Source organism: Scyliorhinus torazame, chromosome 7 (genome assembly GCF_047496885.1).
Source record: "Scyliorhinus torazame isolate Kashiwa2021f chromosome 7, sScyTor2.1, whole genome shotgun sequence".
NCBI classification, from domain to species: Eukaryota; Metazoa; Chordata; class Chondrichthyes; order Carcharhiniformes; family Scyliorhinidae; genus Scyliorhinus; species Scyliorhinus torazame.
The window spans coordinates 110,263,574-110,280,485 of record NC_092713.1 but is presented as its reverse complement, the minus strand read 5'-3'; the positions used below and the strand labels follow the sequence as shown (position 1 = coordinate 110,280,485).

General features: G+C 47.3%; 1 protein-coding gene across 2 annotated transcripts in view; it reads left to right on the top strand.

Moving 5' to 3' along the window:
• hmcn1 (hemicentin 1) overlaps nucleotides 1-16,912 on the top strand; it is an 838,180-nt gene that overhangs the window by 472,491 nt on the left and 348,777 nt on the right. For both annotated transcript variants that reach the window (XM_072511251.1, XM_072511250.1), the window contains exons 32-37: nucleotides 5,159-5,443; nucleotides 6,379-6,487; nucleotides 11,781-11,944; nucleotides 12,758-12,912; nucleotides 13,107-13,230; nucleotides 16,716-16,817. In XM_072511251.1, coding sequence (XP_072367352.1) covers nucleotides 5,159-5,443; nucleotides 6,379-6,487; nucleotides 11,781-11,944; nucleotides 12,758-12,912; nucleotides 13,107-13,230; nucleotides 16,716-16,817 — 939 coding nt within the window. The remainder of the gene's footprint in view (nucleotides 1-5,158; nucleotides 5,444-6,378; nucleotides 6,488-11,780; nucleotides 11,945-12,757; nucleotides 12,913-13,106; nucleotides 13,231-16,715; nucleotides 16,818-16,912) is intronic.

Sequence of the window (16,912 nt, the reverse complement as noted above, 5' to 3'; positions counted from 1 at the left end):
CGTTGAGGGTGGTGCCATGTGGGACAGTCATGTGTCATGGGGGTCCTGCCCCACCCCCACTGCAGGAGGCACCGCATAAGCCCCATCACTTCCTCCTCCCTCGGGTTCTCGCTGGCCCCCAGGCTATTCCATGGGATGGAAGTGAGGCTTGAGTGAGCTCCAGAGGCTCCACCATCCCCTAGCGCTGCCAGTGCTGGAGGCTGGCGCTCCTCTGAGCCATGGAGCACGGAGCCTGCCATGTGTCCCTCTGTGACTGGCTAAGGTCAGTCAGCACCCTGCCAATGCCCTCAGCCATGGTCCTTTGTGATTGGCCACGCTCTGGAGCATTGCAGCAGTGTCCATGTGGGCTCAGTACATGTCTGCCTGTGACTGGACTTCCCTGTCCTGTGCCTCAGCCATTGGCCGCACTATGTGTCCCATGCCTTGACATCCTGACCCATGGCTCTGACCTCTTGCCCCAGGTCTTCCACTCTGGATGCCACCCGTTCAATGTTAGCCTGGGTACCATGCATTGTGAGTACCATCTCCTATGCCTGATGGTGGTTGGACACCTCCGGCTGTTACTGCAGGCGTTGTATCTGCATCTCTACCAGTGATGGGATCAAACTTTCCGGAAACTCAACATCTGTCCAGAAGACAGCTGTTCCTTGGGATCGGACAGCCCTCTGACCTCCTGCTCCCTCGCGAGTCCCTGCTTCCACCTGATGTGCTGCAGCATGTATGAAGTGTGCACCAGAAGGTGATCCAGGAGCCTCCTCACCAAAATGCTCGTCCATGGTGATAGTCTCAGCGATGGTGTGGGTTGCTGCTGACAGTAGTGACAAAAAGAGTGATGATCTGAGGATGTGGCTGGGGGCTGCGACCCCAAATAGCCTGGCCTTATCTGATGGAGATCCTGCAAGACAAAACTCATGGGATGAGTTCTTGGGAAGGACTGGTCTGTGGAAGAAGGTTGACTTACTTTCTGTAGGGACATTCGCTTTGCATTGGGCTCTCACTTGTTTGCCACATGCCAACCTCCATGTCAGCCACTGCCCTTTCCCCTGCCTCGCCCGCTAGCTGCATTGCCATCTCCTGGGATGAGGACTTGCAATTCAGGAATACTCCATCCAGTCTTCTTCCTGTCACGCCTGTTATCCTTGGGGACCGTGAAATGACATGGTGAGACGCTGGGAGGTGAGTTCTACGTGGGGGGGGTCGGTAACTGGTGGCATGCGTGTGCAAGGCTCCTGGCCAAAGAGGACAATGCATGTGGTGGGATTTGGTGGAAGGTGGGTTGTAAGCAAGATGCAGGTGGGTGGGGTATGGTTGGCCTCTCCGGGATTGGGTGGTAATGTGAGGAGTCTTCCCAGGGGCACAGAGATGGTGACTCACCCAAGCTGTCCAATTGAGGTCATTCACCTTTTGTGGCATTGAGTTCCGGTCCTTCTTGTGAGGCACGACCGCCCCTGCCTCCTCCTCCCAGGGACTGCTGACTATAGTGGGCTTGAGTCTCCACCCCACCCTGGGGGAGAGGGTGGATTGCCCTTAAGTGTCCAGGGATGTGCAGGTTAGGTTAGGGGATAGAATGAGTAGACTTGTGTAGAGTGCTCTTTTGGAGGGTAAGTGAACACTGGGGTCAAATGGCCTCCTTCTGCACAGCAGGAATTTTATGATTAATAACCTTGACTCCCCTCCTCCCTCCCCCCCCCTCTCCACGATGTCCACTTCACTTTCACAAAATAGGAGACAGGTCTTCTTTGAACCATCTTCTTGGCTGTAATGCGAATGTGCAGTGAGTGCAATGCTTAGAAGCAGCTCTAACTTGTCAAATTCTTCAGTGAGAATTTTGGCTCCAGACAATCTGATGCTGCAGGGAATGGGAATTGCTCGCAATTCACGTGGGCCGAGTGCAGGCCTATTTGTATGTCCTGAATTGGGGAACAAATACTGCCCCCGACGGAAACGGGAATCGCATGCTATTCAATTACGACAGTAACACTTAGTTTCCAAAATGGGGAATCCAGCCCATTGCAAACTTTAGGAACCACTCCAGATATATGACTGACTCCTCACTAGCCAGTTCCTTTATACTTGTGTGACTTGAAATTATCAGTTCTGCTCCCAGTTCCTCTTTGTTCCTTTAATATCAGGCTGTCTGGAAACTGTTCTTCACTTCTCTAGTTTCCTGAGGACAGTAAGAAGTCTTACAACACCAGGTTAAAGTCCAACAGGTTTGTTTCAAATCACTAGCTTTCGGAGCACTGCTCCTTCCTCAGGTGAATGAAGAGGTAGGTTCCAGAAACATTTATATGGACAAAGTCAAAGATGCAGGACGATACTTTGAATGCAAGCATTTGCAGGTAATTAAGTTTTTACAGAGCCAGAGAGAGGGTAACCCTCTCAAGCCAGGACAGTTGGTAGGATTTCGCAAGCCCAGGCCAGATGGTGGGAGGTGAATGTAATGCGACATGAATCCATGTCATGAAACTGGCTTTCTTAGCCATTACTCCATTGTATGGCTTGTCTTCTAGCAAAGCTGAGAGAGATGTTCTCTCCAGCTGCCCATCCCCAACTCCTGTAGCTTCCAGCTAACACCAAGGAACAAAGGAAAGTTTTTTTCTCTTACAATGGCCTCTAAATTCATATAGCAACTACATTTATTTTTTATGCCGTAGCTCTCTTTATCACAATTGAATCCCAGTTGGAACTGAAACCAATCTCCACACATACAAATACCGTTATCCAGAATAAATCGGGTCCCTTCCAGACATAGAAACGTAAATTAAACCCACCTAAAACTGTATCTTATTTCTAATGTTTACCAATACAAATATAAATCTCTTAAAACTACTTTTTATTGTCCTAACAATGGCCAAATGGTATTTTTTTCTAAACTACACCAGATGGCTTGTCAAAGTAGTCCAGCAGAGTTTTAAAAAAACTTCTACTGGCAGCTTCAATCTGTTTTTTTTCATGTTTAATTGGAAGAGGAATTTGTAAAAATTTAGAATACGACACTTAAATAGACATTATCTGCCCTTCAAGATCAGTTACATCTACTGCATACATTTGTGACTCCAGCAATGCAGGTTAAGTACCTTGGACTAGCCAAAGTGGGGTATCTTTAGCACCAAGTTCAAATGGCATTGCTGAGTTTGGATCTCCGCTTGTGAGTCACACCCTGCCGTACTCCTTCTGGCAAAAATTAGACTGCCTGCCATTTTTTTTTTTTTTAAACGTGTTTTATTACAAACATGTATCAAAGCAGATTGCAGCGAATAAACAACCCGGGAAACATACTTCCCAACAATCAACTATACAGTCTGTACAGATTTTTCCCCTTTTGCACCCTCCCCCCGCTCCCTGCGATGAATAGCTCCTCAAACACGGTCACAAACATCCCCCACCTTTCCTCAAACCCCCCTGAAGAGCCCCTTAACTCATACTTTATCTTTCTAACCACAGGGAGTCGGACAGGTCACCCAACCAAGCTGCTACCCCCGGTGGCAATGCCGACCACCACTCTAGCAAAATTTGTCGCCGTGCAATCAGAGAGGCGAAGGCCACAACATCAGCCTTCCTCCTCTCCATGAGCTCTGGCTTCTCTGAAACCCCAAATATCGCCACCAAAGGGTCCGGGTCCACTCCCTCCTCCACTATCCTGGCTAAGACCGTGAACACTCCCGCCCAGAATCTTCCCAATTTTTCACAACCCCAAAACATGTGTGCATGATTCGCTGGCCCCCGCCCACACCTCTCACACTCATCTGCTACCCCCTGAAAAAACCCACTCATTCTCGCCCGAGTCATATGCACCCTGTGCACCACTTTAAACTGTACCAGGCTGATCCTTGCACAAAAGGAGGTTCCGTTTACCCTACGCAGTGCCTCACTCCATACTCCCCAATTGATCTCCCCTCCCAACTCCGCTTCCCATTTCTCCTTGATCTTTACCACCCGCTCACCTCCCTGCTCCCCCAGCCACTTATATATATTCCCAATTCTTCCCTCCCCTTCCACATCCAGAAGCAGCAGTCGCTCCAGCAGGATGTATTTCGGCAACCTAGGGAACCCCTCCAGATCTTTCATGCAAAGTCCCTAACCTGCAGATACCTGAACTCACTACCCCTTCGGCAGCTCTACCCTCTCCCTTAGCTCCTCCAGACTGGCGAACCCTTCCTCCAAATACAAATCCCTCACCTTGACCAGTCCCACTTCCCTCCACTTCCCATATACACTATCCATCTCCCCGGCTCAAACCCATGATCCTCTCACAGCGGCGTTAGCACCGACATCCTTTCCATCCTAAAATGCCACTTCAGCTGATTCCATATCTTCACTGTGGACTGCACCACTGGGCTCCCCGAATACCTACTCGGAGCCATTGGCAATGCTGACGTCACCATAGCCCTCAAACTAGACCCCTTGCAAGATTCCTCCTCCATCCTACCCACTCTACCCCTTCTCCTTCCCACCACCGCCGCACCTTGTCCACATTCGCCGCCCAATAATAGTGAAGCATGTTCGGCAGCGCCAACCCCCCCCTTCTGCCTCTGCCTCTGTAGCAGGGTCCTCCCCACCCTCAGCACCTTCCCCGCCCACACAATGTCCAAGATGATCGTGTCCATTTTCCGAAAAAAGGCCTTTGGTATAAAGACCGGGAGAGCCTGAAAGATAAGGGCAGCACGGTAGCATTGTGGATAGCACAATTGCTTCACAGCTCCAGGGTCCCAGGTTCGATTCCGGCTTGGGTCACTGGCTGTGCGGAGTCTGCACATCCTCCCCGTGTGTGCGTGGGTTTCCTCCGGGTGCTCCGGTTTCCTCCCACAGTCCAAAGATGTACAGGTTAGGTGGATTGGCCATGATAAATTGCCCTTAGTGTCCAAAATTGCCCTTAGTGTTGGGTGGGGTTACTGGGTTATGGGGATAGGGTGGAGGTGCTGAACATGGGGAGGGTGCTCTTTCCAAGAGCCGGTGCAGACTCGATGGGCCGAATGGCCTCCTTCTGCACTGTAAATTCTATGATAATCTATGATAAACAAGAACCTCGCTGCCTGCCATTTTTGAGGATCGGCGGGATCATCCTGACGAAAATCCGCTCTGATGTTTCCAATAAGAGTATAATATTTTAAATATATTAGTTGCATATTTATTTTGATTTCTTTTTATTTTCTAGTTCCTCCCAACATTGAAGGAGGAAGACCTGGTGTTCCTCAGCATAAGAAGGTTACTGCCAGTAGCTCGGTGGTTCTGGAATGTGAAGCTTCTGGCTACCCCCCTCCTGTTCTCACCTGGTTGAAGGATGGGGTACCTGTGGAAGCGAGTGATAACATCCGTGTCCTTCAGGGAGGTAGAAAGTTAGAGATCCTCAATGCAGCTGTATCTAATGCAGGTGGATACATGTGCGTGGCTAGCAGTATCGCCGGAGAAAGCAAAACCGAGTACACGATCATTGTTTTGGGTAAGGAAATATGAGTGTATGGTTAAACCACCACACACAGAGGGCAGAGATGGGGTTCAAACACTGGCATGAGCACAAAAGTAACCATATACTGTAAATATCTGACTCATCATTGCTGGGAAACATAACCTCTTGAAAATGAATAATTTTAGTGGAATATTATAATTACATCCAGCCAGCCTGGTACATAAAGATGTTTCAATATATTTTTCACCCAGTTAAAATGTTCCTAAAAGGGTGTTAAGATTATGATATATACCAAGAGAAAACATTTTCAGCTCAATTGTTCCCGTGCTTATCTTTTTTTATTTCTCTTGCTATTACAAGCATTTGCAACATTCCATAATTTCAGTGAATGTTGAGTTGAATTCCATGTACGTGCCCCAGGTAGGATATGAGTCTATAATTCTTGGAGCAACTCTAAAACCTCAGTCAGTGTCATTTATACAATGGGCCTAATTTCTGTAACGTGAAAGGCTTTTATTTCTCTCACTCCTTGAGGACTACAGCAGCAAATCTGTGCAAAAACCAGGCTAGATCATATTCATTCTCATTATTCAAGGCATATTTTAAAAAGCAAAATGTGTTCTGGTATTTATACTTCTTTCCAATTCTTCTTTGCAAGCTTGATCAGATAATTACAAAGAGTGGTCTCTGTAACTATGTGCAAGAAAATATCAACATTTTAAAAGGATAATTGATGCATAATTTTAGCAGAGGTTAAATGGACAGTGAGGTTTGTTTGCTTCCCGAGAATACAAATGAAATTGCAGCTTGAACAAACAACGATGTGCAGTATTCTGCTGCACGCAATGGAATGAAGACAGTACTCCAAAAATGCATGGGAGGTAGTTGATTGTTTGCTTTGTGCTTGCACTGTGCATGTATCTTGGATGCACCAAATCTCTCAGGCTATTTTTTCTGTGTGTGTACAGTGCCACCAATCATAGAAGGGAGTGATGAAGCCAGCGACAGACACGTACTTGTCCATAATCCACTGGAACTCGAGTGTGTTGCAGCAGGAACTCCTCCTCCACATATCACGTGAGATTTTATTGCAAATGTTTGCCTTGCAAAGTAAGCAATACCAGTGGTGATGATAGAAACCATAAATGATTCCCTCAATAGGGAATCAAGCCATGACAAAGACTTCTAATTGACATTTTGCTATGTGCCTCCATTTCTGCTGGGCACAAGTTGACATCAATAGAGATAGTGATACTGACCCTCTGGCAAGTACCTTACCTGCATTAGCTCCCAAGAAAGTAAAAAAGGGAGAAACTATAGGGAGCTGTAAGGCTGAATCGCCTCCTCATTTAATCAGTACACTGAAGCATATAAATGTTAAGTAAATTATACAGAAGTGGCATTCTGTTATTTTCTTTCAGGGATTTCACCAAGTAATTACTTAGCCGTGGAAACTGGATGTTTGGTGTTGCAGGACTGCCCTATAATACAGAACATTTATAAAGGAATACCAGAAACTTTTACTTTGATCTAGGAAAATAAATGTTTTGGATCCTGAGGGCAGTAGGGTTGCATTGCAGGGATGGGAACCATTTGACTGTGGCTGGCTGGCACCCAAGGCCCGAGGATCATGGAAGGTGCATGGGAATGCAAATGAGCAAACTGAGGATACCTGTGTCTAAATCCCTCTGTAGGCCACTGGCAGCGAGAAACCTGTTTTTAAAGACCCAACATTTTGAGGATATTTTAGACCAAAATATTTTCCTGTTCCGTTTTATAACAGTGAATGCATTGAAAATAAGTTGCCCAGTTTACACTTTGGAATCTTCTAACCCAGAGAGGCTATAAATGCTCAGTTAATCAGCATATTCAAGTCCGAGATTGATAGATTTTTGCTCACTTGAGGCAATCGAGGAATATAGGAATAGGGTGGGTTGATGTAAAGGTTTGACCATGCTCTTATTGAATGGTGGAGCAGGCCAAAAGGGCCATGTGGCTTACTCCTAGCTGCTCCAATTTCTTAAGTCATTATATTTGCAGAATTTAATACCTAAAATCTAAATGCAGGTAACAAATATTTTTCTGAATGAGTTCCACATTTGCCTAGTTTAGTAACAGGAAAAAGGAGACTTCCGGTTGCGGCTATGCCTAGGTAGGTCGCACGTTCGGCAGCTCCCGCCGGGAACGGACTTTTGGGCTCTTCAGAGGGGCCCCAACGGCAATTGTTCACCGGCTTCCCGTGTGGGAAGGTGACAGCAAGGTCCCCCCAACATTATATGGATTGGACCAGGAGTAGAGCAGTTAAAAAAGTGATCCTGGTCCAGCGGAAAGTGCGAGGGAGGAAAAGCAAGATGGCGGCGGGTGGAGACCAAGCAGCCTGGTTGCAGGAGCAGCAGGAGTTTCTTAAATGCTGCTTTGATGAGCTGAGGACAGAAATGCTGGCACCAATGAAGGCGGCGATTGAGAAGCTTGTGGAAGCCCAAGGGGCGGCGATCCGGGAGGCATGGCAAAAAGCCTCGGAGAACGAGGACGCGATCTTGGGCCTGGTGGTGAAGGTGGAGGCGCACGAGGCGCTGCACAAGAGGTGGCAGAAAAAATTTGAGGACCTGGAGAATAGGTCGAGGAGGAAGAATCTTCGGATTCTGGGTCTCCCTGAAGGAGTGGAGGGGCCCGATGCCGGGGCATATATGAGCATGATGCTCAATTCGCTGATGGGCGCGGGAGCTTTCCCGAGGCCCCTGGAGCTGGATGGGGCTCATCGGGTCCTGGCAAGGAGACCCAAAGCCAACGAGCCGCCAAGGGCTGTAGTGGTGAGGTTCCACCGCTTTATGGACAGAGAGTGTGTCCTGAGATGGGCCAAAAATGAGCGGAGCAGCAGGTGGGAGAACACGGAGGTCTAAATTTACCAGGGCTGGAGTGCGGATGTGGCTAAGAGGAGGGCTGGTTTTAACCGGGCTAAGGCGGTGCTCCATCGGAAGGGGGTGAAGTTCGGGATGCTGCAGCCAGCACGTTTGTGGGTCACGTTCCAAGATCGGCACCACTATTTTGAAACGTCTGGTGAGGCATGCAACGTTATCCAGACTGAAAAGTTGGACTCACACTGAGGGTTTGTCGTGGGGGGATGTTTACCGTGTTTACTGCGTTTGGGGAATGTTCTTTTTGTTTTGGTGCTGGGTGGGGATGGGTGAATGGATTTGATGTGGGGGCTGTGGGAGAGTGTGGGTGTCGGTGTTGGAGGGGCAGAGGAAGGGGGGGGGGGGTGGAGGCCCGGGGATGGGGAGTTGGGATAAAGTCACAAAAAGGAGCTGCGCCAGAGGGGGCGGGGCCGGCTCAGGAAAGCGCGGGCTTTTTCCCACGTTAGGGAAGGATGGGGGCGGGGCCGGGGGGAGGGGAAGGGCGGTGCTGGAGAGGAGCGCACACTGACTGCCAAGGGGTGGGGGGATTCTCACTCTGGGGGGTCGATGGAATGGCGGGAGAGGCTGGGGTCAGCAGGAGTCAGCTGACTTACGGGAGTGTCATGGGGGGAGCAAAATGGCTAGATGAGGATGTAGCGGGAGCGGGGGGAACTGGGTTGCTGCTGCATTGGCCAAAGGGGAGCTGGAAGTAGGAGAGGTGGTCGGGGCGGGGGTCCGCCGCCTGGGGGACTGGAGGGTGCGGGAGGCGCGGGCACGTGACTGGCCTAAAAAAGGAGATGGCTACTCGGGGGGGCGAGTAGCCCCCAGATCCGGCTGATAACTTGGAATGTGAGGGGCCTGAACGGGCCGGTCAAGAGGGCCCGGGTGTTCTCGCACTTAAAGGGACTGAAGGTGGAGGTGGTTATGCTCCAGGAGACACATCTGAAGGTGGCAGATCAGGTTAGGCTGAGAAAGGGATGGGTAGGGCAGAATGCGAAGAACAGAGGGGTTGCAATACTGGTGGGGAAGCGGGTGTCGTTCGAGGCACTGAATATTGTAGTGGATAATGGAGGTCGATATGTGATGGTGAGGTAGGTTGCAGGAGGTGCGGGTGGTACTGGTGAACATATATGCCCCGAATTGGAATGATGCCGGATTTATGAAACGCATGCTGGGTCGGATTCTGGATCTGGAGGTAGGAAGCTTGATAATGGGGGGGGACTTCAACACGGTGCTGGACCCAGCACTGGACCATTCTAGAACACTGGGTGTCGTTGTCTGCCGATGACCTGTTGTTGTATGTTGCGGATCCAGTGGAGGGGATGGCGGAGGTCATGCGGATCCTTAGGGAGTTTGGGAACTTTACGGGGTATAAACTCAACGTAGGGACGAGTGAGCTCTTTGTGGTGCATTCAGGGGACCAGGGAAGGGGGATAGACGAGCTACCGCTGAAGAGGGCGGATAGGAGCTTTTGGTACCTAGGGATCCAAGTAGCTAGGAGTTGGGGGGCCCTGCACAAGCTCAATTTGACGCGGTTGGTGGAGCAGATGGAGGAGGATTTTAAAAGCTGGGATATGCTGCCACTCTCACCAGCGGGTTGGGTGCAGTCGGTCAAAATGACGGTCCTCCCGAGGTTTCTCTTTGTGTTCCAGTGCCTTCCCATTTTGATCCCCAAGGCCTTTTCCAAACAGGTAAGCAGGAGCATCATGGGATTTGTGTGGGCGAATAAGACCCCGAGAGTGTAGAGAGTGTTTCTGGAGCATAGCAGGGACAGGGGGGGGCTGGCGCTGCCGAATTTGTGTGGCTATTATTGGGCAGCCAATGTGGCGATGATCCGTAAGTGGGTAATGGAGGGAGAGGGGGCGGCATGGAAGAGGCTAGAGATGCCGTCCTGTGTGGGCACGAGCCTGAGGCCGTTCTCGCCGACAAGGTACACCACGGGCCCAGTGGTGGCGGCGACGCTGAAGATCTGGGGGCAGTGGAGGCGACACAGGGGCGAGGTGGGAGCCTCGGTTTGGTCCCCGATTCGGGAGAATCATCGGTTCGTCCTGGGAAGGATGGATGGGGGGTTTCGGAGCTGGCATCGGGCAGGGATCAGAAGAATGGGGGACCTGTTCATCGATGGGACGTTTGCGAACCTAGGGGCGCTGGAGGAGAAGTTTGGGCTACTCCCGGGAAATGCTTTCAGGTACATGCAAGTGAGGGAGTTTGTGAGGCGGCAGGTGAGGGAATTCCCGCTGCTTCCGGCATGTGGGATTCAGGACAGGGTGATTTCGGGTGTATGGGTTGGAGAAGGCAAGGTTTCGGCGATTTACCAGGAGCTGAAGGAAGAGGAGGAGGCCTCGGTGGAGGAGTTGAAGGGCAAGTGGGAGGAGGAACTTAGGGAGGAGAAAGATGAGGGTCTGTGAGCTGATGCCCTGAGTAGGGTTACTTCTTCCTCCTCTTGCGCCAGGCTCAGCCTAATACAGTTCAAAGTTACTCACAGAGTGCATATGACAGGGGCGAGGTTGAGTAGGTTCTTTGGAGTGGAGGACAGATGTGGGAGGTGCTCGGGGAACCCGCCAAACCACGTCCATATGTTCTGGTCGTGCCCGGCGCTGGATGGGTTTTGGAGGGGTTTTGTCCACTATGTCCAAAGTGGTGAACGCCCGGGTCAAGCCGAGCTGGGGATTAGCATTATTTGGGGTATCGGACGAGCCGGGACTGCAGGAGGCGAAAGAGGCCGGTATTCTGGCCTTTGCGTCCCTGGTAGCCCGGCGGAGGATTTTGCTACTATGGAAAGATGCAAAGCCCCCTAGTGTGGAAGCTTGGATCAATGACATGGCAGGGTTCATCAAGCTGGAGAGGATAACGTTTGTCTTGCGAGGATCTGTGCAAGGGTTCCTCAGGCGGTGGCAACTGTTCCTATACTATCTTGCGGAGCGTTAGGAGGAGTCAGCAGCAGCAGCCCAAGGGCAGGGGGTGGAGTTTGGGTGAAGGTGGGGTTTTTTCCCTATTTGTGTTTTTAAATGTTATATGGGGTGTTATTGTATATGGGGGAAATCCAATGTATAATTTCTGATTGTTGTGTTCTTGTTTCTTCTTGTTTGGGGGGGGGGGGGGGGGGGGTGGGGGGGTGGGCGTGGTTTTGTTGAAAATTTGTTGAAAAATTTGAATAAATATATATATTTTTTAAACCAGGAAAAAGGAGTCAATTGAGTAACAAATGGTACTTATTTATTAACACAGTAGTATGTACAGAAGGGACCCGGCTGAGAGTCCGGTCCTTTCTCTCTGTCACTGTTACATTCTGGCCGACCACGTAGTTAGCAGGGGAGTTCATCCTCCTCGAGCCACACGGGGAATATTAGTAAGTTTGCCCTATGTGTCCTTGCGGATTACTACACTTAAAATGTGATTTTAAATGGTGATTCGTACTAAATGGACTGACAATAAATAACTGGAAATTATATTGTTTTTTTAATGTATTATTTTAGGTGGATGAAGGATGGCCAAACTATTAAAAGCCTGGCCGGCATTCTAATTTCAGCCAATGGCCAGAAGCTAAGCATCCTTCAAGTGTCTGATGCAGGCAGATACCAATGTGTAGCCACAAATGAAGCAGGCAATCATCAACGGGAATTCAACATCATAGTTCAGGGTAACTCTTGCATTTCTGGAACAGGTTGTTTCAATGCTTTTCATTTATTTTAAAAACGTTTATTTTAATGTACTTTATACTGGGGCTGGATCATCTGTTACAACACCGAACAGAGGTTGGGTAGTTAGTACTTGAAAAGAAGGAAAGGATCAGAAGGATTTCTATCTCAAGTTGCATTTTGGCTTCATTCCTTCACATTATTAATTGAAAAGTGCAACACTGCCAGGGGCCAAGGAGATATTGCAAATCACCCACCATCTCAGCTGAAGCCCATTATGCATTGGCCAATCCATAATGGGCTTCAGCTGAGATGGTGGATTGGCAATATCTCCTTGGCCCCTGGCAGTGTTGCACTTTTCAATTAATAATGTGAAGGAATGAAGCCAAGATGCAACTTGAGATAGAAATCCTTCTGATCCTTTTCAAGGACTAACTAGCCAACCTCTGTTAGATGCTGGAACAGATGATTCAGTCCCCAGTGTACAATCTGCTGTCTGAATGAATCTGAGTCTGCATTTTATAAACTAGATCTTCCTTAATAAACTAAGATCAAAAACCATGTTGCTTTCATGATTTCCTAATTAGTTGGCATTAGTTGCTATTCTCTCATTAAAATAAATAATCTACAAGGTAATCTATTTCATTACAATGCTCCAGTCCCCCAAACCCCACCACCACCTTTATTTCCTGTAACTGTTTATTTGGCTTTGTGAGAATAATTTCTACTGAATGAGTTGGTTTTCTGCCATTAATTAGCAACTAAAAGTTAATTTATATTTCTATATAAATTGTTTTTTTCCCACATCAATGCAGTCCCACCAACAATTAGATCAACAGGACCTTCCGAAAGATCAGTCGTGGTTCATAAAACTGTAACCCTGCAGTGTGTAGCCAACGGCATTCCAAACCCTGCCATTACCTGGCTTAAATATGGACGGCCAGTAAACACAGCAAGAGGAAACATTAAGGTATGTTCACTGAAATATGCTAGACACATTACGCTCATTCAAATATTTTAACTTGTTTAGAATCATGTGTTAAAAACGCTACATTGGCAAGGAACTAGTGGCTCCAAGTTCCAACTGTACCTCAGCAGAGGGAGAACAAAGCGTAGTTCCAAATCATTCATAAAGTTGAAGCATATCACTGTTTCTCTTTGTAGCTGGAGTCTGCAGGTCGCATGCTGCAGATTGCGAATGCCTTGCTGGAGGATGCAGGCAGGTATTCGTGTGTAGCAACTAATGTAGCTGGAGAAGCACAGCAGCACATCAGGCTCAATGTACATGGTAAGAATTGCACAATGACACTTAACACCAATTATTCAATTTAAAGGAAATTCTATTTGCAACAGTACGATGTTAATTACTTGCACATAACACATTTAATTTTCTACATATTTCCACCCCCCCTTTTTAAAATCTCACCCCCCCCCATCCTTCCCCATCTCATCAATGTTAAAACTTTTCTTCAACTGAGAGGCATCAAGTGATTTGACTCAGTCCGCTGCCTTTCCATGCTGTTGGCTTGATTGCCACGAGATGAAAGAAACACCTGGATAGCTCAATTAGTTGTTCTTCCCCCTCCTGCCTGTGAAAAGAACATCCATCCTCTATCCTCTATCCATAGTCTTGCCTAATGGTACAGTTAGGGTTATGAGTATATTATAGGAAGGGGCATAAGTAAACCTGTACTCAACGTCTCTGAAGTATAACGTTAGACTACCACCTTTCCCACGCCAATAGATTGAAATATGGGCAGTGTACGAACTGCAGTGCTGCCTTCTCATTAGAATAGTTCATTTGTGCAACCAATGCTAACCAGGTCCCACAATCATAACACCTTTGGACCACTGAAAGATAGTCTGCCCTGCTTAAAGCCGTTAAAGGAGCAATGCATTGTGGCGGGGTGTGGGGGGGGGGCGGTCATGCCCTAATTGTGCAGGAAGTGCATCTGTCATGGGAAAAAGTGATAAATGGCATAACATGAGAGAGAGGGTTCCAAGGTTTTTCAAATCTACACTGGAGGTGCCTGCACCAATCCCTGTCACCTCCTACAGCCCTCCAAGGTCACTGCTCTTATTCTGGCTTCTTGCGCATTCTGGATTTTAATCACTGCACTGTTGGTGGCTGTGCCTTCTGCTACCTGAATCCTAAGCCTCCCTGTCTCTCTGCTCCTTTAATGGGCACCTTAAAACCTACTTCTTTCTCAAGCCTTTGGTCACCTGCCCTATTAAATGGTTCAGTGTTAAGAACATTCTAATGGAGCACCTTGGAATGTGGTACTGCATTGAAAACACTCTAAAAATGCAAGGTGTTGTTCAGTGGAAGTTGATGTATAATCAAAGGTAAATAAAATTTAGATACCATATGTTACAATACATTAGCCTGAGGAATAAAGAATAGTGTATTAGAAATAACGGAATGCGTAATGGCCAAAAAATAAATAAAATGTGAATCACAGAAAATGTTGTGGAAAAGGTTTACATCTGATACAAGGTTTTGTCTCCAGAATCTTTGGCAGGTAATGAGATGAGGATGGTAGATTAAATTGTATTTTTCAAGTGTGGCAGCCTTACTGACAAATGGCCTCAAGCAGCATATGTTATGATTTGTATATAATCCTCCTCATATTTTGGGATTTTTGATAATTTCCCCATGGGAAGGATCATGGTTCACTTCATGCTAAGAATGTTAACCAAAGTTAAGCCCAGCTCTTGAAGGATTATAATTACCTCAGGAGCCAGCAGATGGGTATACGTGTAAAAGCTTAACACAGCCGTTTGTGGATGCTCGTCCATTTAAAACTAAGACTTTAACTGAAGAGGGAATCGGGTATATGAGGGTGGAAGTAAGCGGCAAACTCCCTCAGCTGTGTGAGGCCCAGGCAGTTTTAACTCCTGGGGTTTACCTGCACACTGTCAGTCAGTTGCCTGCACAACACTGATGGGGAAGCAGAGGGTGCAGCAGCTAGCTGCTGTGCAGCAATGTCATTTTGAAAGGTACCTGGGTAAGTTGTGGGAATGGGATTTTGGAAGGGTCTCAAGCTTCTGAGGCACCTGGAGGAACTCTTGAAAATATATCAGATTGGCCATCCTATGGGCCGAGCTCCTCTTCCTGTTGTTTTCACCTGAAAGGTAAATCAGAGCAGCTTAATTGAAATAATTATCATTGCTCGGTGACCTCATCAGACCTCAATCTGCATATCTGAAGAAGAACCCCACCAGTTTCAGACCTGCAGACGTCCTGTCAAATTAGAAGACAATGGGAACAGGATAGGCGGTCTACCAAACAATTTTAACTGGCCGTGCATCAGGCTTCCACCAGGCAGGTAGGGTTAAAATTGCAATTTTTATGCGTTTTCTACTCGACTTGAGCTCAATAAGCCAAGATGACTCTAGTATTGAAAAGAGCATAAAACATTTAGAGACTTGAGGGGTACAGGTCAACAGTTGGTTCCCCACTGACCATTCCATGTCCATGAGGAGAGGGTCAGAAGTCAGCTGATAATTTCCTGCCCTGAAGTGGGGCAGAAGAAAGATACAGGTGTGTGTAGAATGGCTTTCTAAAAAAAACCTCAACTTTTATTATGATTATTACCCACTCTGTAAGACCCTGTAAACTTTGATTTGTTCCAATGCTAAAATGGACTAAAATAGGACATGAATGTATTGTTTAGTTTTTATATTTGTGGGGAGGGGCGGGAAGGATGGCTTGGAGACTAAATGAGTACTTGAGTTTTGACTATAAAAATATTTTAGAGATTCATTTGTAATCTGTAAAATAAAGCAGCTTAACAATTTGTAGTGTGGTAGTGTTTTTAGTTCACCCACAAACACTTTGAAGAAACTGGGGCTGGTTTAGCACAGGGCTAAATGGCTGGCTTTTAAAGCAGACCTAGGCAGGCCAGCAACACGGTTCAATTCCCGTACCAGCCTCCCCAAACAGGCGCCAGAATGTGGCGACTAGGGGCTTTTCACAGTAACTTCATTTGAAGCCTACTTGTGACAATAAGCGATTTTCATTTCATTCATTCATTTCATTTCAAGAAACGTGCTTGAGGTCCAGAGTTTGCTGGAGTGGGGCATCTCACACGGTGCCCTGTGCATTAACTTTTTCCTCCACCTTCAGCTCTTTGTGCTGCAAATTGCAGGAAGGCACCATATTCAGTGTATCTCTTCCTTGCCACAAATCACTGTCCTTCCAATTGCAGCATGCACATTAAACTCATTGCAAATGCACCACCCAAAGTTTGGGCCAATATTTAGTTCAGATCACAAGGAGTGCTCTTATGTTAAGAATATCATGTATCAAATTCGGCTGTCTGGACACATGCCTGAACATAGGGTGCAGGGATCACTTTTGGGAGTGCACATCACTACGGAACCCCAGAAAATATCTAAACAAATTTGAAATTTGTAATAATTCTATGACAAACAAAACTGACTGAAAAAATATTAACGTTGTGTATTCCTTTCAAGGGAAAAATACCAGAAAATATAATACCTTTATATAGAATTACATTGGGACCAAAACATAGAATCAGGCCTTTCAGCCCGACTAGTCTAGGTCGGTGCTAAAATCCACCATAGCTTTATCTCACTAATTACTTATTTGCAAATGGAACCCTCCACCCACTCCCAACCCTAATATTTCTCTGTTCTCTTCACCCACAGTTGCGCATCAGGCCTCCCATTAAATGCATAAATGCTTCATATTGGCAGTACATTCTTCTGAACCATTACCCATGAGAATCTATTTTATTTGACTTATAGAACCTCCAAGCATTGAAGATGGAGGCCTAACTCTCAATGAGACAGTGATTGTGAGAAATCCAATAGAACTGAATTGCAAAACGTCAGGAAATCCAATACCAGGTATGTCTGAGAAACTGTACACCTACTGCTGTCATATAGCTAACTCTGTAGCTGTTAGCTTATTACCTGCTTGTCAATACCATGCTAATAGTATC